Here is a 21,469-nt window from a genome sequence, read left to right as displayed (position 1 = left end):
GGGAAGAATGCAGGGAAAATCAGCTCTGAAAATGTACAGGTCATGAAAACAGGCCATAAGAAAGGAAATGGTGTTTGATAATTCACTGGGAAGTCCTTTACTGTTCGAGGCGAGAACGGTAGTTTTGAGGATGAGACAGACACATTATGTGCCGCCTGCCATAATGAAAGTGAGACACTAGAGCACTTGGTTTTGAAGTGCACAGGACTTCTTCCCGCCCCCCCGCTGGCACAGCGCGGTGCATGCACGACACTCATAGTCAGGACTGCGAGCTGAGCCTGATACAATGCAACTGACATTGAAGGGATTGTCCAGTGATATCGGAAAGTTACAAAGGCTTTGCGCTGGTCATGTAGAGAGGGCCTAAATATAGTGATACATATGTGATACTTATTTTATTAAAAGACGCCCCAATATTTGTTACATCAATTATGGACATCAATACGAAACTTCCCGCCAAGTTTCGCAAGTATGCATGGCTGGTCATGTCGTGACGTCACATCAGGCATGGTAACGTCAGAGTCGGGGGCATTGACGTATTCCCGGTTTTGATCAACATGGTTGATGGTACGGACAAAAGTCATTGTCGAAGAACTGAGCTTCTCTCAATACTGTAAACCTTATCTTTTTTAGAACGAAGGTATTTTACTGAGACAGCCATCAAAAGCTGACGTAGCTCTTTCTGTCAGAGCTTCCGCTGTTGCCAACAAAAACGCTGTGTTTTGCAGGGGCAATCTGAGCAGTTGGGCTCCGTTTAAAATTGAATTACTTGAGCGGTGGAGGATTAATCATTTGGATATTGTGCGGATGATATTCCTAAAAGCAATGACAATATAATTTAATAGTTTTCTGGAAGACAAAATTCTACCGGACAATCCCTCTAAACTTTACTGCTGGGCAGGGGTATTAAGGACTTCTAGCTAACCGTTACCGTGTTTCGCACTACCAGAGCCTTTGAAGCATGCTTTTAAGCTTGCACCCTGTGATCACGGTATCACCCGGGCGCACGCTTAAAAGCATGCTTCAATTGAGTCTTTAACCAGGTGGCTGCTAATTTTTCAAAATAACCTACGGCACCTGTTGTGCCCAAAGACCATTGCGAGGCAAGGATAGATTTATTATTGCTGAACGAGAAAAAAGAGACTTTGGAATAAATCCAAACTAGATAATGTTTCATAGCAAATTGAGAAATTCAGAACATCACTTACGAGTCGTAAATTGTTGTTATGAAAATGCAGCACCATTCAAGAGCAGATGGGGGTTGCTTGAAACAGTGAGCTTGTTTGTTAACCAAATGTGTCTTCTTTATTTACCGCTTCCTTTCTTTCTTCCAAAGGTAGACTGGAGCAGACTCTTTTGTGCCTTCTTTCACCTTCTTCATGGGTGGATGCTTCTTGTCCTGCATTAAAAATCAAGGCAAACACATTCCTAAGTTGAAAAAGTTTAGTCTCCTTGCCTCAATGCTTTGTAAAAAGAAAGTGTGTTTCAAAAATTCTCGGGAAATAATTATTGCACACAACAATGACATCACAGTGGGATAGTGCGGGTGCAAAATGCAAAGGTGGTCTACATTTCTTCCATTCTATCTCAAGGCAAATCGCTGGAAACTGCTGAAGGCACTTCTATAAAAGTTGTAGGCACCTGATTATCTTCAAAAGCAGTCCTTCAAAGAACAATTGTGTCATGTGCCTTACGTAACATCTGCAGAATAGCAAATTGCGTAGTCACAGTAATTTTACGCGAGAGATGCTACACAACAAATTACAAAGAGGTTTCATTTCAAGTCTTGGGGCAAATATAAGCAACTCTCATCAATAAAGACTACTTCTATTTACTCGCTAAATATCAGAGATAGCTCCCATTACTATAAAACTTAAACCTCATGGGAGCTGATATTGCAAGGCAAGTGAAGTGTTTGCCCAAGTTTAGAAAAGTGAATGTATATTATTTTGTCGCTTCAAGTATGACTGTTTGGTTTTCAATTCCTTGGTTTTATCTTTTAATACAGCGATTATTTTTTATCATTGATGTGCTTCTGATCGTTGGTTTACGGTAATCGAGAATTTTCTTTCTGTTTTGGTCATTTGCCAAAGCTTGCAGGATAATGTGACAGGGGGGGGGGGGGGGGTTCTTTCATCTTGTCATGCCTTCTGTGAGTCCCCTTCAGAGAGCAGTAAATACTTCTCATTAGTTGTCCCAAAAAAAAAAAAAAAAGACAGACGTTTACAAATTCCTGTAACGCCGAATTAGAGCGCAGCTATTGAGGAGGAGGTGGGGAAGGTACGGAGAGGAGGCTATGCCATTCCTCCTCTCCTGCTCGCTTCCCATTTAGGGGAAAATTTTACCGGGGAATTGTTTCCGCTAAATTTAGCAGGGGCATTTTCCTGCTAAATTTAGTGGGTAAATTTTTCCCGCTAAATTTGGTGAGAAATTTTTTCCGCTAAATTTAGCGGGAAATTTTTTCCGCTAAATTTAGCGGGAAATTTTTTCCACTAAATTTAGCGGGGAAGTTTTCCCGCTAAATTCAGCGGGGAAATTTTTCCCGCTAAATTTAGCGGAAAGTTTTTCCGCCAAATTTAGCGGGGGAATGTTCCCGCTAAATTTAGCGCGGAAATTTTCCTGGTAAATTCAGCGGGTAAATTTTTTCCGCTAAATTTGGCGGGGAAAAGTTTCTGCTAAATTTGGCGGGAAAATTTTTCTGCTAAATTTAGCGGGAAATGTTTTCCACTAAATTTAGCGGGGAAGTTTTTGCGCTAAATTTAGCGGGGAAATTTACCCATAATGCACCGCGCGGTTACGCCGACGCCGCTCAAGCCGGAAACGGGCTGCCTAAGAGCTGTGCTTTAAAACTTCAAAATAAACTCCCGACAAAAGACAAAGAATTAATTTCATTCAAAATGCTCTGGTGTGTGTGTCAAAACAGAGGATTTGAGGACTTAGCAGTCAATGCACTCTTTTCCTCAGGTGATGCCTTGAAAGAAAGGTAACTCACGAGCAGTTTCTTCTTTATTTCCATTTTCTGCCCGACCACCTTGAGCTCTTTTTCCCTCATCAGACGCTTTGAGAGTTCCTTATAGCTCCTCTTCATTTCCTTCGTAGCCTCCTGAAAAGCAGAGACAGAACATGGACATCACACCCTTTATGTTCATCATGAGGTGAGAAAGGTACTATGTGGGTTTAGAAAAATGGTGACTGGATTATCTAAAGGTCATATTTTTTTGTTGTCTAAAACGATGCAAGTAGTAGTCATAGACATGCAAAAAAATACCGCAATGCAAAAAAAAAAAAAATCTTTTCCCCATACGCACGCCTCCTTTTTATTTTTGGCGCTTATCTCTCCCGCTTTTCACCTTCTCGCTTCTTTTGATTCGTGACGTCAAATATCATGAAATTTAGAAGCTTTGTAGGCGACATTTCTATAACATTTAATAACAGCAATCGTAAAACATGTTTTTTTAATGCAATTGCGAACGCACTACGGCTTTTGTTTTAGAAATACCAAAAATCGGAGTACAGTGTGATGGTGCCTCCTGGATTTTTATCCTCCCTCAGAAAACATGGCGGCGCTTGACTGACGTAGCAGAGGATGATTGGCGAGTCGGGGAATTAAACGAAGTGGACGTTTTCAGGTGCCCTACAATCTCTCAGACTTCGAAAAGGAAATCGTCAAACAGTCAAAACAATTGGGTTTGGTGTCCGTGTATCGTAGTTTCGGCTGTGACTCCGCCGGGGCAGCCTTTCATGCAGAGCCGGCGCGACATCAAGCGTCGTCTGCTCGCAGCAATAAGCGGCACGGCATGCACGGAGGAAACTGGTTGTTCCTCGTACACTGGCGAACACGACACATTGGGTCGCGGCGGCAACGGCGGTTTGGAGCGGAGGCAGGAGAAGCATGAAAGAAACTCAACTCGCAAGACAGCCACTCAATATTTGACTTCACTGCACTGGCGCGGATCGTGCGGGAACTTCAAATTCGGCATTTGAAATTGATTTTTTACTTCATGAATACTGGATTCCCAAGTTTCGAATTTTTAAAGAAATGTCCAGGCATCGTTTTCCATCGTTTCAGATAAAAAAAAAAAAATGTTTTTGACGTGTCAGTGCCTTTTTAACAAAAATCAATTTGAAACGCTCGTGTAAGGGGCAAAAGTGCCAACCGTGTTCAGAAGTGCTTACTTGGATAACTTCATCAGGCACCTCGCCGAGGGATTCCTTGTTGAGCGTTTCGAGTCTTGGCCGGTTGAAGGCTCTGTCCAGCAAAGAAGGGTGTGTGCCAAGTTTCTTGGCAAAGTCAAAGTTCTTCACTGTGCGGAAGAGCAAATGGAAAATGTCTATGTAACAGCTGTCCTACCAAATAATTGGAAACCAAAACAAGGGTATCCTGCATTCAGTAGCATAGCCAGGGGAGGAGCTTATGAAGCTTCAGCACAAGCAACCGAGCGACGACCCTTAGGGGCACACAATGCAGCAGACGGAGCTGCTCCGACTGCTGGCATTTCCGCCGTGCGGCTACCAACACCGCTGCTGCGGCACTGTTTTGGCTGTTCTCTCTACCACTGCCACCCTCCAATTCCTCGCCAGCCCCAAGTACAGCATGAAGGCTTGTATTTACTGCTGTAGAGTACAAGGTAACCAATCAACATACTCTTCAAATGTAATAATAAGCGTAGCCCCAAGTAAAGGCGACTTCTTACACATTTTAATTGCACCACCGGCTGCTTGGCGAGAACGTCGACACCTCGGCACATTGCGTGGTATCGCTTCACCGACCTTCGAAAAGCTACCGTATTTACTCGAGTAATAGCCGCACTATTTATGAACAAGGCCTTTTCGTCTACTTTCCCACAGAACACATATACAGCCAATTATTGCGTTGCGCATAAATAACATAGCGGATAACTAGATCGAGAACACGATTCTGCATACAAATGCAATCTACACAGATGGTATCTTTGCGCAAAGACGTTATCTCTGTCCTGCAAACCGCTGGAATCATGCTGTCAATTGCAGTGATTGCAATCCGTGTGCTTTGCGGAAAAGCGAACCCTCAGGCTTTTTTCATAAACAGTGCAGCTATTACTCGAATAAATATGGTAGTAATGAGGCTTGTAACAGCACCGCGTCCCTTTGCTATTATTATAACTTTCTATCGTCAAGGGCCACTGGCGCAAACGTTGTTGTGGCTGCCACAACGCCACTAACAAAAATATTGAAACTGAAATGTTGCGAGTGACTACATATCAAACTCTCTAGAAAAGGCAGCGCAGAGAACTTCTCCGGCTTGCTTGACGTGCTCCTCCACTGGCTCCAGATCTACCAGCAGCACTAGAAAAGATTGCTCGCATCTGACGGGGGGCACAAGAATCCACTCGGCAAGCATGCACCCGCTATTTGCCAGGGGAAGGCACTAATACATGCCTTGCACCTACGTCGCGTGATGACGTCGAACACTGGTAACCACCATGTTGGTGGTCGAGTTTGAGCCAACAGCCATTTGCAGCAGGAGCCACGGTAAACTGCGCTGCGCTCAGCTGTAGCAATTGCTACGTATCCCGATGACTGTTTCGTCGGCGTGCCCCGCGACAGAGTAGCCGTCAAGTTAGAGAAAGTATGAGTGGCAGGGAAGGGGTCGGCTGCGCATTACCGAGTTTGCGGGACGCATTTCATAGTGGCGAGCGACAGCACTTTTCTACCATTGTTCATGTTCGCACATGCCTTTGCATCAGCCTTGCCCGTTCGTGATGTAAATGCCCTTTGCCTTTTGTCCGATCTTGCTGTTTCCATGCTTCGAGCGTACATTCAAGACTCTCTGCCAATTAAGGGCGAGAGTGTCGCGCTGTAAACTTGGCCAGACGGCGACGTCGGTGGCCCTTGTGTACACGCTTGCCGAGATGCCGCCGCCGCCGGAGCATAGGCTTGTGCCATCCGTAACACGGTAAGCTTAACAAGGAGCAAAAGTATGCAAGTGAGCCGGTTAGGAAATATCACAATCTAAACCCTGAGACAAGGACAGTCATCTTGTTTGTTATTTTATTTCTCCGTCTCAGGGTTTAGGTTATGACGACAACATTGCATTGTCTACCAGTACTTCGCTAAACCATAACAATTTTACTACGAGCGGCTCCTAGAGCTGCTCATCAAATTTTAAAGCGTGCAACGAAGCTTTTTTTTATTTTTCTGTTATGCCAACGTGACAGTTTTTTGTGTTAAAACTTTGTCGGCGGCGTATTGGAACTTTCTGCTCGTAGCGCCACTGCACCCACACCAAAGAATTCCGCGCGTACTGGCTGAACATCTTCATCGTAAGCTCTGGTCGTTTCTCAATGTCCAACCGTAAAAAACTATGTAGCTTCGTTGAAAATATGGTGCATGTCAGCGCATGTCTGGGCAGTCAGCGGCATCCTATGCCTTCGTAAGCGCATCTGTGCGGTGCAAAGTCAACTAGCAGCACGGTGTGGGGCCCCGTTCTACCCCAGCATCATGTCACGTGCAAGGCATTATGACTAGAGCCTGCACATAGAATTTTCTGTTATCCTAAAAATTTCGGTTAAAACGTTCTGACATCAACTCACCTTCCTTCTTAGAGTCTACAAAAAAGGTGTGGGTATTGACGGGCCCATTGTCGTCACCCAGCAGATGCAGGTTGGCTTGCAGCTTGTCAACTTTCTGAATCACATAAACGACAGTACAATCTTTACTGACTGCAAGGAGTGACTTTTAGCCCTTTACCCATTATCGTAGGAAATACGCTCACCCTCGCCTCTGCCACACGTTTCAAGGTGATATAGTTGAGATCTTGCGTCTGCATCAGCTTCAGTTGGGACGGTGTAAATTCTTCGCCTTTAAGCTTTTCATGGTGCTCGCCTCTCTTAAAAAAAAAAAAAAAAATGGACACATATTTTAAACTTTGTAAGTCAGCATACGCATCGTAGAAATGAGACATCTGCCATAATCGTTCAACGACAAACGTGCTGAAATTGCCCTGAATAATGACAAACTTACCTGTAGCTTAGAGTTGATCATATGAAAATAAAACTCATCGGGGTTTCTGGTAAGGGCTCGTTGCTGAAGACGCTTGAGCTTCTGCTGTTTGTTCTGGTAGTCTCTGCAAATGAAGGCAGACAAAAGGTCAAGATCTCGGCAAGGGATCGGCTGAACAGCGTGTGGCTGTTCAGTTGTAGTTTCTGTGGCTGCACCCACCTGGCCCTTAATTTATAATCTTTCTTTTTTTCCAACACGCCCAAGTGGCGCCGGGATTCCGGCTGAAAGTTTTACGAAACATCGTCAGCATCATTCGATCGAAGTGCACACGCACGCCACTGCGGTAGTTGGGTCGAAAGCTTTGACCCGCAAGTGTGAAAACTATGGGCAGCTCTGCAGCCTCCTTACCTGCTGGCGTTCTTTGTGAATCCGTTGGCTAGCTTTCGCAGCCTTCGCGAAGGACGACATGGTCCTAAAATAATAAGTTCCACGCCGAATGTTTCCCTGAAACACGCGTTTTCTACACAGTGGCGGCAGCCATTCTTGGTGTCGATGACAATCGGCAACTCAAAAGAACGTGTTTTGAATCGATTTCGGTTTCGTTATCGGACGTTTGCGTGCGTCCGAGTGGCATGTGTAGGAAACTGAAAATTGGACGCGCCATTATATTCAATTTTTAGCAATTGCACAGCCTACAGTTTTTAATCTTTCTGCTTAAACTTGAACAGCAGAGCGTTCATATTTTTAACTTGGTTATTGGGCCTTCTCTGCGAATAGATATTATACGCATTACCGTTCAGATCTGAAAGAATGACGGCATGTCTCGGGGCTTATCAGGGCTGTTCTAAGCAGAGTAGTGACTGTATTCTCTAGTGCGAGCTCAAATAAATTATATATTTTAGCCATATAAGCTTGGAAATACAAAGGCTCTGGGAAATACAATGCATTTTTGGGATTCTGGCTGAAAACGCGTAACTTGTAGGAATTGTACGCATTCATAACTTATGAACGCATACAATTTCTTCAAGTTACGCGTTTTTATCCATGATCCTAAAATGCTTCCTGTTTCCCAGTGCCTTCTCCTGGCTTATGACTGATACATACGTCAGAAGAAAAAAAATGAATAATAATGGGAGAAACAATCGGTTCGACTTCTTTGAGTGACTCGCGAGACGGAGACGCCGTTGAATAATGAGCCCAGAACATGAAAGCAGAGGAAGACGACTCTAAAATACTCCTCAACAACGGGCAGCGGTCTGGTGCCTCCGCCGCGCAATCAACGCTTGTGCTTCATCGCGCTCGGTAAGCAAACAAGTTTTCTCTAACCGACTGATGAGTGCCAAAAGACGCCCGCCAATAAATGTACATACGACGATGACGAGCTCTCATTGTAACAGAATACAATGCTCCACTTGCGTTTCCTCTTTCTTCTAAACTAAAGGCGTTAAGCAGAAGGTGCTCACTGTTGTTTTTATTCATTCTTTGTTATCGTTCATAATCATCGGTGCGGACTGCAGACTATGACGTTTTGTCCTGTGGAGAGGAAACATTGAAACAGAGTTGATACCCGTACTACGTGGCATTATCGAAGCACGAATGAAAGGGATAGTATGACTAGTTCAAATCTCACTTGATGTAGATCACTTCGGGTAGATCACTTGGGGTAGACCACTTAGCGTAGACGACTTGGAGTAGACCACTTGGCTTAGACCACTTTGGGTAGATCACTTGAGGTAGACCACCCGGGGTAGATCACTTGTGAGAACTAGGCCCTTACCAGATTGGGCAAGTTGTTGAACAAGGCTTGTAAACGCGTCTTGCACTTGAGGTCACCTCACCATGCAACTGGTCATTCGTATACTCGTTCTTGACGAAGAGAAAACATTCGGTGGTGAGAATTGAATGGTACCGAAGGTACGCGCTTAGCAGCAAGACCGCCACAATGGCAGCTGAGGTGACGTCAGTGCAAGTCAAGTTCCATTTTATAAGCTGGTAAAAATTCAAGTCGCATGGCGAAACGTCGGCCGCCACTCTAACCACCCAGGGGTTTTTAACAGTCATTCTTTTTTGTACTCCTCTCACCAGCCTAGTTTACATAAGATATTACATGTCATCTCATGACGAGAGAACCGCAAGTGAAAACTGGCTCCTTATTAAAAACATGTTAATAAAATTACTTCACACTTTTGTGCCAAAAACTGCTATTCCATCTGACCTTGCATCTCCTTGGTTTACCAACAGTCTAAAACGTATGTTAAACAAAAAGAAAAGACTATACTTTAAAGCAAAAAGACTGGACGACTTCGCTGCTTGGTCATCATATCGCTTTCATTCAAAGTTGTGTAAATCCGAAGTAAAAAAAGCAAAATTAACATTTTTTTCCGTCACCCTACCTAACATTCTTTCCACGGACCCCAAGAAGTTTTGGAAAATAGTTAATACAAAAGAAACTAAGAATAGCCCTTCGTTTCCAAACGACCAGGGGGAGGCACTTCGTGATGACCAGACGGCCAATTCGTTAAATTCATTCTTTCCCAGTGTATTTACACGTGAAATATTTCCACTGCCATCCTACTCTCTATCTCATCAGGAAATATGCATGCCTCCAATCTTATTCATTTCGGAAGGAATCCACAAGGCAATTCAAAACCTGTCTTCTAATAGCGCCCCTGGAAATGATGGTATCCCGGCCAATCCACTAAAAATGACACCGCACTCAGCATCAAAAATACTCAGCGCTCTTTTTCAACAAGTTTAAATTCTGCTGATGTACCAGCTGACTGGCTGTTATGTACGCACGAATTGGTCGGAGCCAACGATGAACGTTTTACTGTTTATTTGTTAACATGACTTTTGGCTAGGCGGGAAACCCGGTGGTCCTCCCGGGCAGCACAGACTTGTCGAACGCCCTCAAATTCCCGGCATACAGGCGGCGGCGCCACCAGTCAGTGGCGAGTACACAACATCTCCCCCTTTCAGTCATAGCCATAACGGCACGGTGGTCGCAAGGGCCTTCCAGATCGAGAGGCTGGTCCGGACCTTGACTGTTGGAGTGATGCTGGCTGACTGGCTGGGCAGTCAGGGAGCTCGGGCGAACAGGGCAAACTGCCGAGAGAGATGAGGTCCTCCTCAATGTTGCATCGTCGACGATCGATGACGAGGAACTTGGCATTGCGGCGAATTATGCCCTGGTCAGTGCCAATCCAGTAGGAACGAGGTGTTTCCGCTTTGTTGAGCACTGTCCCTGCACGCTTCAGATCGGTGATCCACACCCTCTGGGACGGCTGGAACTCTGGTCGATCCCTTACAGCATGTCGCCTGTCGTAGTTGATCGCTTGGCGTTTTCGAGCCTTGCGCTCAAAGTCTTCGACTTGATGATGATCTGGAACAGAAGGCCTCAACAGCTCCGCTGATATTGGCACATGTGTCCGAAGTCTCCGGCCAAACAACAACTCGGCAGGGCTGAAGCCGTTCTCTAAAGGTGTTGCTCGGTACGCCAAGAGTGCTCTGTAGGGATCAGATGACTTTGTCAGTTTAGTCTTCGCAATCTTGACTGCGGCCTCTGCACAGCCATTGCTCTGGGCATGTTTGGGACTTGAGGTGACATGCTTGAAACCCCATTTTCTTGCGAAGCACAGAAATTCAGAGCGAAACTGTGGTCCATTGTCCGTCACAACTGTCTCGGGGATCCCATGCCTTGCGAAGATTGACTTCGACTTCAAAATGACAGTCTCTGGTCTTTGATTTTCAAGCAATGCGATCTCGATGTAGCGGGAGTAGTAGTCCGTCACAACCAGGTAACACTTGCCATTAGCATAAAAAAGGTCCATGGCTACTCTTTGCCACGGTCGCTCAGGGAAGGGAGTTGGCATGAGTGACTGGTTCCGAGGTTGCCTCTGCTTCATACAACTCACACATTTCTCCACAGTGTCAGCAATGTCTTTTGATAGACCAGGCCACCAACAGGATTGCTGGGCTCGTCTTGTGCACTTGATGATGCCTTCGTGACCATCATGGAGAGAACTTAGCACTGAGGATCTCAGTGGAACAGGTATCAGGTATCGTTGCCCTCTCATGAGGATTCCCTCATGCAACGTAAGTTCGTTCTTGAACTGCCAGTAAGGCAAGCACTCCTGGTGCACTTGTTTTTTCGTCTTCGGCCAAGTTGTTTGAACATAGTTCTTCAGAGCTCTGCAAACAGAGTCTTGGTCTTGTGCATCTGCAAGGCTCTGCAGACATACGTCTGGGACACTCACATGCCGAATGAGGGCTTGCTCAAAGTCGGCGACTTCCTCTGCGAGGCGCGAGCTGTCCTGTCCCTGCAGTGGTTGACGAGACAAGGCATCAGCAACAACCAAGTCCCTGCCGGGCACATGTTGCATGCTGTAGTCATAGCGCATCATCCTGAGACGCAGCCGTTGTAGCCTTGGCGTAAGATCATCCACTGGCTTCCGTGTGAAGAGGGGAATGAGTGGCTTATGGTCAGTTTCAATGTGGAACCTTAGACCGATGAGATAGTCCTTGAACTTCTCACATGCCCACGTAACGCCAAGGGCCTCTTTCTCTATCTGAGAATATCCCCTCTCTGCCTCTGTCAGAGTTTTCGATGCATATGCGACGGCTCGCAGGCTTTTGTCCTCTTGGCGCTGCATCAGGACCGCTCCCAGGCCAAAACTTGAGGCATCAGCAGACACGATTGTCTCCTTTGTTGGACAGTAGAGTGCGAGCACTGGTTGTGATGTAAGGCAATTCTTTACATCTTCAAAAGCATGTCGCTGCGTGCTGCCCCAGCTGAATGGAACATCCTTGTGAAGCAGATCTCTCAGGGGTCCTGTCTTGACCGCCAGGTTCGGTATGAACCGTGCGATGAAATTCACCATTCCTAAGAACCTCTTGAGTTCTGTGACGTTTGTTGGAGGTGGCATGTCTACGATGGTCGCTATCTTTTCCTTGTCTGGGGTGACACCGTCTTTGTTGATCACATGTCCCAGAAACTTGACAGTTTCCTGGGCGAACACGCACTTTTCACGGTTAAGCGTGATCCCTTTTTCCTTCAGTCTGCCTAAGACTTCACGCAGGCGACTGTCGTGCTCTTCCCTGGTCTTGGCCCACACCAGAATATCATCGATATGACAAGCCACACTGTCAAGTCCTTCCAAGAGTTGATGAGTCATTCTTTGAAAATGCTCAGGAGCACAGGAGATGCCGAAAGGGAGGCGGTTAAACTTGAACCGACCAAATGGAGTGATGAAGGTGGTGAGCAGTGTTGACTCGGGGTGCAGTTTCACTTGATAAAAGCCAGAGTAAGCATCCAAACGGGAGAAGTACTTAGCTTGTCCCAAAGTAGCCAGAATTGGCTCCACACTTGGAATCGGATGATACTCTCTCTGCACACTCTTGTTCAACATGGTGTAGTCCACACAGATGCGTATGTCACCATCCTTTTTCGGTACTACCACGATTGGCGAGCACCAATCTGTTGGCTCACTGACAGTGGTGATCACTCCTTCGTTTTCCATCTTTCGGAGTTGACGCTCCACAGCTTTCAAGAGTGGAACTGGGATGCGTCGCGGTGATGTGACTGCCACAGGCTCTACCGGCGACTTCAGCTTGATTTTGCAAGTGTAGGGGGCTTCTCCCAAACCTTGGAACACCTCTGGGAACTCGTTGATTGGGTCGAGACATGGCTCTGCTCCGGCTCTACTCACTCGGCACAGGATACCGAAGCGTTCGATGAGGTCCAAGCCCAGAAGAGGCTCGTCCAGGTCCTTTGTGACGTAGAGGCTCGCCACGGTACTTTTCCCATTGTATACTACTGTTGCTTGCATCACCCCCACGATGTCCAGTCGCTGCTTCGCTGGTCCAAGAAGGAGCATGTCGGGTTTCTGGAGTGTTATCCCCTTGTCCAGCTTCGCCAGTAAACCTGTTGGAATCACGGTAACGTCCGCTCCTGTGTCTAGGCGGAACTCGACGTTGTGACCGCCTACGACGACGTTGACTTTCCACGGCTTTTTCTTCTGCCCAGTGTTGACCGTTCCTGCGAAAAAGAAGTCTGCCTCTGTCGACGTGCTTTCATTCAGCTTGGCGACTTGCCGGAGTCGCTTGGCTTTACAGACTGATGCAAAATGACCTTGCTTTCCGCACTTGTTGCATCGAGCTTTGGCTGCAGGACATTGCTGCCTCGGGTGCTTGACTGCATTCCCACACCAAAAACATGACTGGGTTGCGTGTGGCTGATCCACCGAAGGCTTTTGTGGACATTTTGGGTGAAACTTCTTAGCCCTCTGTTGTGGGGCCTGCAGCCTGTCCACATGTGCTGTCTCAGCGGGCGCTGTCTCGGTAGAATGCTTGAGGGTTTCTTGTTGCCGGCCAACAGTTTCCGTTTGCTTCGTTAGCAACACCGCTCGCTCTAAAGTGAGCTCGCTTTCCATCTGTAGCTTAGTGGACAGTCTTTTGTCTCTCACACCGACGACGATGCGATCCCTGAGAAGCTCATCCTTGAGGTTGCCGTAGTCGCACGTCTCCACCAGCGCGTACAGCGCCGTGATGAAATCCGCTGCTGCTTCTCCCTCACGCTGTGAGCGGCTATTGAACACTGCGCGCTCGTACACGACGTTCTTCTTCACAATGAAAAAGTTCTCGAATGCCGCGACAACATCGGGATAGGATTCCGTCCTGTCCGCAGGGATGGGGAGGGAGGCGAAAATCTCCTCTGCCTTGGGTCCCATGAGGTAAACGAACGAGTTTACCTGCTCGGCTTGGGTCTTCCCTTGTAGGCCCGAGGCGGTGCGGAAACGCTCCCATCGTCTCTTCCAGGTCGTCCAGTGCTCAGGTACGAACGTGAACGGCTCCGGTGCTGAAAGGTGGTATGGCGGTGGTGGCTGCGGCGGCGGTTGAGAGGCTTGTGAAGACGCGTTCATTGTTCCGACCTGTAGGCCTAACGGTGATCCGTTGAGTTGACAGCGAGTGGCAACGCCGAACGTTCGATGCTCGTGTGCCTGCCGAGCGTCTTGCCTAGCGGCGCGTGAAGCTGAACTTAGCTTCTGACACCATGTTATGTACGCACGAATTGGTCGGAGCCAACGATGAACGTTTTACTGTTTATTTGTTAACATGACTTTTGGCTAGGCGGGAAACCCGGTGGTCCTCCCGGGCAGCACAGACTTGTCGAACGCCCTCAAATTCCCGGCATACAGGCGGCGGCGCCACCAGTCAGTGGCGAGTACACAACACTGGCGATTCGCCCGAGTTCAACCCATTTTCAAATCAGGCAACAAATCATATCCATCAAATTACCGACCTATCTCACTCACCAGTGTGCCGTGTAAGCTTATGGAACACGTTATTTATTCTAATATTATCTCATACCTGAATCAACGCAACTTTTTTTTTCCCCAACCAGCACGGTTTTAGAAAGCGCCACTCATGTACTAGTCAACTGTTTGAGTTTGTCACGGATCTTCATTTTAATAATCATTCCTCACTGCAAACAAACGTTATATTTATAGACTTCACCAAAGCATTCGATACGGTCCCCCACCAACGACTACTCCTAAAACTTTCTCTCCTCCAGATTAACCCTGTAGTAATAAAATGGATAGCTTCGTTCCCAACAAATAGACAACAGTCAATTTCGGTGAATGGTTCTTCATCTAACTCAGTCCCAGTATCTTCAGGCGTCCCCCAAGTTAGCGTTCTCGGCCCCCTTCTTTTTCTCATTTATATCAACGATCTTCCCTCTTCGATTACCTCAACTATCCGCCTATTCGCAGATGATTGTGTTATTTATAGAAAAATCTTAGACCCGACAGACCATAACGTCCTCCAAAATGACCTTGATGCTATATCTTCGTGGTGCTCAGAATGGCAGATGACCGTTAACCCCAACAAATGTAAACAAATGACCGTTATTACGAATTCAAACAAATCATACAGCCAATATACATTACTCATGCAGCAACTTGAATGTGTTTCACTATACAAATACTTAGGAGTAAACATCTCTGAAACTCTCTCATGGAAACAACACATCGATAACTCAGTCACCAACTCATTTAAATCTCTAGGTTCACCCTACACCTGGCCCCCACTTCAACAAAACTGCTAGCATATAAAACAATTATTCTCCCTAAACTAGAATATGCACGTATCATATGGCATCCGCATCAAAATTATCTTTCTTCCAAATTAGAATCTGTCCAAAGCAAAGCAGCCCGGTTCATATCAAACGACTTTTCGCTTCAAACTAGTGTCTCAGCTTTAAAAACAAATTTGGGTCTCACTCCATTGTCTACCCGGCGCAATATTTACCGCATATGTTACTTTCATGACTTATACTCAACTCGTGCTTTAAAAACACCTATTGTCATTCCGCACATTATATTTCTCCTCGAACCTATAATTCCTGTAAGGTGCAGCAATACCAGTCACACACTAATTCCTTCCTGTTTTCACCCTTAATATTATCGATTACTGAATATAACTTGCCAGACGAGATGGTTACTAACACAAATCCCGTTGAATTTAAATCAATGTGCGAGCGCCTGTGGCATGAATAGTACTCGTACATGCTTGTTTGTTGTTTTCATAGTCGCTTTCCGTTTCTCCATATTGAAATTGTTGTTTTATACATAGTTACGTCCGGTTCAAAATTGCAGTTGTGTACGTACGATGTGATTCCCTTTTTGTAAACTGTGCTGGGCTGATTGCGATGATTTTGTTATACCAATGATTGTGTTTGGAAAATTGTGTTACTATGTTGTTACAAATGCATGTACCACCTACCCCCCTCATGTAATGCGTTCTCAAAGACGCCCTTGAGGTAAATAAATAAAATGAAATGAAAAAAAAAAACCTGAGATACTGCCCAAGCCGGTATGCGCTTACATCATTGTGCGCATGACGTCACCCTTGCATTAATGCCAGGATGTCACCCACAAAAATTAATGTCCTGTATCTTTTTGTTTACTTATCCAAGAGTGGGAGAAGAGCAGGACACATTCATGCGTGCGGGTCCAGCACAACCCGAGGGACAGAACGATATAGTAATCGGCGGGCCCTTGTTTTATTATTATTAACATTATCAGTTCCGTACTTCGTCTGAACTTTCGCTCTTTCCCACGAAAATTCCTTTGCATCTTCTAGCGCATGCTACATCGCTACACTACGCCACATCTGAGCTGTTTAAATATGTGCCAGGAGGACTTCCTGCCGAAGAAGGCGTCCTAAGTAAGTTCTTGAATTTGCCGATTGGAGAGTGTTAAAAAATCAATGCGTTCTTCTTCCCCCTTGGTCTGGTTATCCCAAGTGGCGGCGTGCGCGAACTATAGGGGGCGCTTCTCTAGCTATCATTATTATCGTTTGTGACGTCACAGGTAGGACAGATTGGGATAGACTGCGCAGATCTTGCATCCCTCGGCTCGTCAGCTCGCGTCATGCGCTGTTTGGGTAATGCGCAGCAAAGCTTGTTTCACGCGTTGTTTATTTGGTGAAGTGTTATTTGGTAGTAGGACATTTTACCAAAGCTTGAAACCGTGGCAGGCGTAGTCGTGCTAATAAACACTTTTGGCACTGGGGCGTCGAAGTGCTCGGATGTTGGTGTGCTGTTATCTACCAGAAAAAAACTGGATGAAGGAAATAGAATATCCAGCGCTTTACCCCACTACAACATCTACCACGGCGAATAGGGTGCCTTTTTTTTTTTTTTTTGGTTACAATTCGGACAAAGTAAAACTGTAAAAAGAACGTCTCATCAAATTGAAAATAGGAAAGCGAAATTTGAGAATGAAAGCGGCTCCCTGCATCCTTTTGGTTCCAATGTGTTTTGCGAGTGCTGGTCTCTTACTAGTTTCAAGTTGATTCGTTTTTGAATTTGGTAAACCAGTAAACAAAATTTTCTCAAAATAACTGGCAGGAGGAAGCGGTGGCTTGCTTCCTGAGTCGTTTCATTTAAATCCCTGCTTACTCACTCGGTCGACGCGAAACGCGCAAGAACCCCTCGCGATCAAAGTTTTAAATCTGGTAAGTCAGTGAGACTTCAGCGTACGATTTACTGCCGTTTGTATGTTTAATTTTGCGGACGTAAGATGCGCATAATGCGTGATGCGGTTCTCAGCGAACGATTTTAAATTTGTAAAAGATTCTTTGTAAACATTGGATAGAACAAATTAATCAATCGCCTGAATTTGCCGGGTCATATCCGACAATTTAAGAACTTATGGAAATTTCGGCTTTTCTTTCGGGCAGAAGTTGCGATGTGACAAACTTCTTTGCCATGTATTCAATGCGGGAGGAGCTAAGTGTCAATTGACGACGAGCATTTCCTTGTCAGCAATTGTCGAGTCACGCTTGTATAGAAGCGTCGGTAGCGCCAAGCTCAATGTAGCTAAAACAAGCGTGCGGCGCTTTGCAAAACAACTGCAACACAACTAAGAAGACAGCACGTCATTTACTCTTGTGAATGCAAAACATTTTTCAACAAAAGCCTCCACAGATTCTAAAAAAAAAGAAGAAAAGGGAATCAGAGAGACTGTGAATAGCCCTGACGGAAGCCGTGCAAGCTTTAATGTGAAGCTCGATCAAGGCTTGTTTTTGAACATTTTAAACTTTTTTTTATATAAAAAGTAAGTTTGAGGCCCCCCGTTGTTATTCATTAGACAGATCCGTCACGAAAAACGGCATACGTGTTTTTTTAATAAATAAATCGTTTTTAGTGGGCATAAAAGCGAACTAACATAGCCGCTCCGTGCTCTGACATAGCGCGTTCTTCGCGGACCCCTTGTGGATCGGCGGATATGGTGGAGGACCCCACTCGTGGTAAGGGGAAGGAGAATGTATAGGTGAATTATGATAGTGATTTTATAAATGGATATACCTAAGGGCTAGTGTGAGGTAGACTTCTCTTACTAACATACGCACGAGAAAACTCACCCGAAAATTGGGACGTTTCTTCTCAATCTGGGAAAAGACAACTATTACTGCCGAGCTTGACCGATGAGGCTGGGCTTCGCGGACCCCAGAATGCCTTCGCGGACCCCAGAGGGTCCGCGGACCCAGCGGCAGTCTCGAACAAAGCGATTTACAGCGCGCGTCCCTGGTTTTGAGAGTGTACGTCAGTGTTGCCCGACTGCGCTGAGCTGTGGAGTTTCTCGTCAGTGGGCTGTGGCAGCCTGCGTAGGCGCAATTCCGGACGCTGGTGGCAGCTGAATTGCCGCGTTTTCTTTTTTATTTTGTGTTCTGTGGCGAACATAATTTATAGAGGTCTTTAAAAAAGCAGTGCTCTATTTTTGGGCACAAACACAAAGAAATGAAAGCTGTTTTGGTGAGTCCGTGCGCGACAGAACAAATGCAACTGGAATGTTTGTTTCATTTTATGTTCATTGTTTTACGGCACCGTACACTCAGCTGTGTCAATCTATAAAGGTCAGAATATTTGATCACACAGGATATCCGAACTGCATGGATATTCCCCGTCCACAATATGAAATTCAGCGAGTCTCATCAATCGAACAACATATATTGTACGCACCCCACGGTGCCGCGTTATCCGAACAGGATTTGAGGAAGGTCTCAAATAACACAGCATATCCAATATACAGTGTCGACGACAGTCACTTCACGACGATCGGACGGAATCCGGCGTGTTTTGGGGAACATGTAGAAGAGAGCTCCTTTTTTTCACTGCTTCAAAGCAAATGAACGAACGTGTCTATTCCGTCCCCACACCCCGGACCCGACCCTATCAGCTAGTTTTCGCGAAGACCCGGAACACAGCCGGGAAGGCTTTTTGGAAATTATCTCAACGGAAATGATCCTCCAAGAACGTCGAACTGCCTGCGTCACGGGCTGCTTGAGGTTCGCTCTTTTCGTTCGTTTCCTGCGAAGGCCGAGCAGGCTACGAGCCCTGGTATTCCCTGGTTCTCACAGCATGGAAGATAACATACAAAGGGTAAGCATCCCAAACAGGCGAATAAAGTAAAAACTTCAAAGAAAAGCCGGCGAACTCCGAATGCAAAATGCAGGTGGGGAGTCACGCTGACCGGGTTTCCACAGCTCAGGCGGGTGCCAGAAATTTCTGGTTGATAGGGGTCGCTCGATTCGCAAAATGGCGGCGGCCAGAGCGCTCTTTTTGCAAAGGTCTATAGACCTTTCCAGCGGCAGTCTCGAACGAAGCGAGCGGGCAAAAAATGCTGAGTCACTGAGCTGTGGACGCATGCGCAGCGTCCGGTATACCGCACAACAGATCAACAGCGCATGCTTAGGAGGCGTTCCACAGCACAGCAGACAAAGATGGCAGCGCGCAGGAGGCGATTTCTGCAAAGGTCTATAGACCTTTCCAGCGGCAGTCTCGAACGAAGCGATTTACAGCGCGTGTCCCTGGTTTTGAGAGTGTACGTCAGTGTTGCCCGACTGCGCTGAGCTGTGGAGTTCCTCGTCAGTAGGCTGTGGCAGCCTGCGTTGGGCGCAATTCCGGACGCTGGTGGCGGCTGAATTGCCGCGTTTTCTTTTTTATCTTGAGTTCTGTGGCGAGCATAATTTATAGAGGTCTTTAAGAAAGCAGTTCTCTATTTTTGGGAACAAAAACAAAGAAATGAAAGCTGTTTTGGTGAGTCCGTGCGCGACAGAACAAATGCAACTGGAATATTTGTTTAATTTTATGTTCATTGTTTTACGGCACCGTTAATTCAGCCGTGTCAATCTATAAAGGTCAAAATATTTGACCACACAGGATATCCGTACTGCAGGGATATTCCCCGCCCACAACATAAAATTCAATGAATCTCATCAATCGAACAAAAAATATATTGTACGTACCCCTCGGTGCCGCGTTATCCGAACAGGATTTGAGAAAGGTCTCAAATAACACCGCATGTCCAATATACAGTGTCGACGATAGTCACTTCACGACGATCGAACGGAATATGGCGTGTTTTGGGGAACAATGTAGAAGAGAGCTCCTTTTTTTGCACAGCTTCATAGCAAATGAACGAACGTGCTTATTGTGTCGCCACACCCCGGACCCGACCCTATCAGCTAGTTTTTGCGAAGACCCGGAACACAGCCTGGAAGGCTTTTTGGAGATTATCTCGACGGAAATGATCCTCCAAGCACGTCGAACGGCCTTCGTAGCGGGCGGCTTGACGTTCGCTCTCTTCGTTCGTTTCCTGCGAAGGCCGAGCAGGCTACGAGCCCTGGTATTCCCTGGTTCTCACAGTGGAAGATAACATACAAAGGGTAAGCATCCTAAACAGGCGAATAAATAAAAACTTCCAAGAAAAGCCGGCGAACTCCGAACGCAAAATGCAGGTAGGGAGTCACGCTGACCGGGTTTCCACAGCTCAGGCGGGTGCCAGAAATTTCTGGCTGATAGGGGTCGCTCGATACACAAAATGGCGGCGGCCAGAGCGCTCTTTTTGGAAAGGTCTATACCAGCTCCGTCACAAAAGGGCGCCCGCGAGATGGCGCCATCAAAACATTTAAAGCAGCGGTCTATGAACACCACGCAATTTCACGTAACACTGAACTTCGCGAATACCACGTCGCCCCTGCTCCGCCGGTCGACGTAACCGCCATTTTGAAACTGGTACTCTCGCTGGGTCCGAGATCTCTCGAGCACTTTCCGCAAAGCCCGCTAGCCCGCAACGCAAAATCGCCAGCGCTGCGTGCGTACGGAGTACGCTAGCCCTTCTATTGCGTTCTGCGCATGCGCACTCTTGACCCACAATTTCCTTGGTACGCAAAGATGTAGCGTATGTTCCGCTTTGGATGCTGTCGACGTATAGTAAACACACTTTCAACCAACACTCTAAAAAAACAAAAAAAAAAAAAAACGCTTGTGTTTTTACTTTTTGCGCGCGGTATGCGCTTCTCTGCGATCTGCGTGAAGGACGAGACGAAAAGACGGTATGATTCAAAAACGAAATTGGCGCAAGGACAGTGAGCAGCATGACGTTTCGATCGTTCATTGTCTCTACTCAGATCGCGTTTTAGAGACAGACTTGTCTTTTCGCGCGTCGTTCGTTCGCTGGGCGTATTGGGGAGGAGATCGAGAAATGGCGCTTCCTAGTGGCCAACTCGGGAACTAACGCTGTGTGGCAAACAAACCCTCCGATCGCAGTCATTAGTACATTCGCTGCCATGGAAGACGACGACGCAAGGCTCGTGAAAGATATGCAATACTATTTTTTTCTTTTAAGCGCACCTAGATAGAAGTAATCTGGTCCCTTCTAGCATTCGATGTCATCGAAGTCCTCTTGGAAGGCAAAACAAGCGCATGTGTGGTCACGCGCGGGCGTGCTGGGCCAGCCGCGTCATGTCGGCCACGCGCGCTGGATCGTACGTGGCCGGCGCGGCGTCTGTGTTTCTTTGAATGATCCACAAAACACGTACTTCACTTTTCAGTTGCCCTATCTCTTGCAACAATCATGGACGACATCGTCGAAAGCAAGCGGTGTCTTGTTGGAGTGGACGTGCTAAACTGCGATCATGA

At 46.5% G+C, this 21,469-nt stretch overlaps 1 protein-coding gene across 1 annotated transcript; it reads right to left on the bottom strand.

The window, feature by feature from the left end:
- Positions 1 to 1,100: 1,100 nt before the first annotated feature.
- LOC8037656 (probable U3 small nucleolar RNA-associated protein 11) lies at positions 1,101 to 7,523 on the bottom strand. The gene is made up of 8 exons (XM_029966055.4): positions 7,390 to 7,523; positions 7,201 to 7,262; positions 7,003 to 7,105; positions 6,755 to 6,868; positions 6,573 to 6,666; positions 4,177 to 4,304; positions 2,993 to 3,103; positions 1,101 to 1,399 (listed from the first exon to the last, which is right to left on the bottom strand). Exons 1-8 carry the CDS (start codon positions 7,447 to 7,449, stop codon positions 1,310 to 1,312), a joined length of 762 nt encoding a protein of 253 aa, XP_029821915.2. The 5' UTR covers positions 7,450 to 7,523; the 3' UTR covers positions 1,101 to 1,309.
- Positions 7,524 to 21,469: the final 13,946 nt, after the last annotated feature.

This window comes from Ixodes scapularis, unplaced genomic scaffold, assembly GCF_016920785.2.
Source record: "Ixodes scapularis isolate PalLabHiFi unplaced genomic scaffold, ASM1692078v2 PGA_scaffold2__306_contigs__length_199485367, whole genome shotgun sequence".
NCBI lineage: Eukaryota > Metazoa > Arthropoda > Arachnida > Ixodida > Ixodidae > Ixodes > Ixodes scapularis.
Note: the sequence above shows the minus strand (reverse complement) of the source record. Positions and strands in the feature narration are given on the sequence as shown.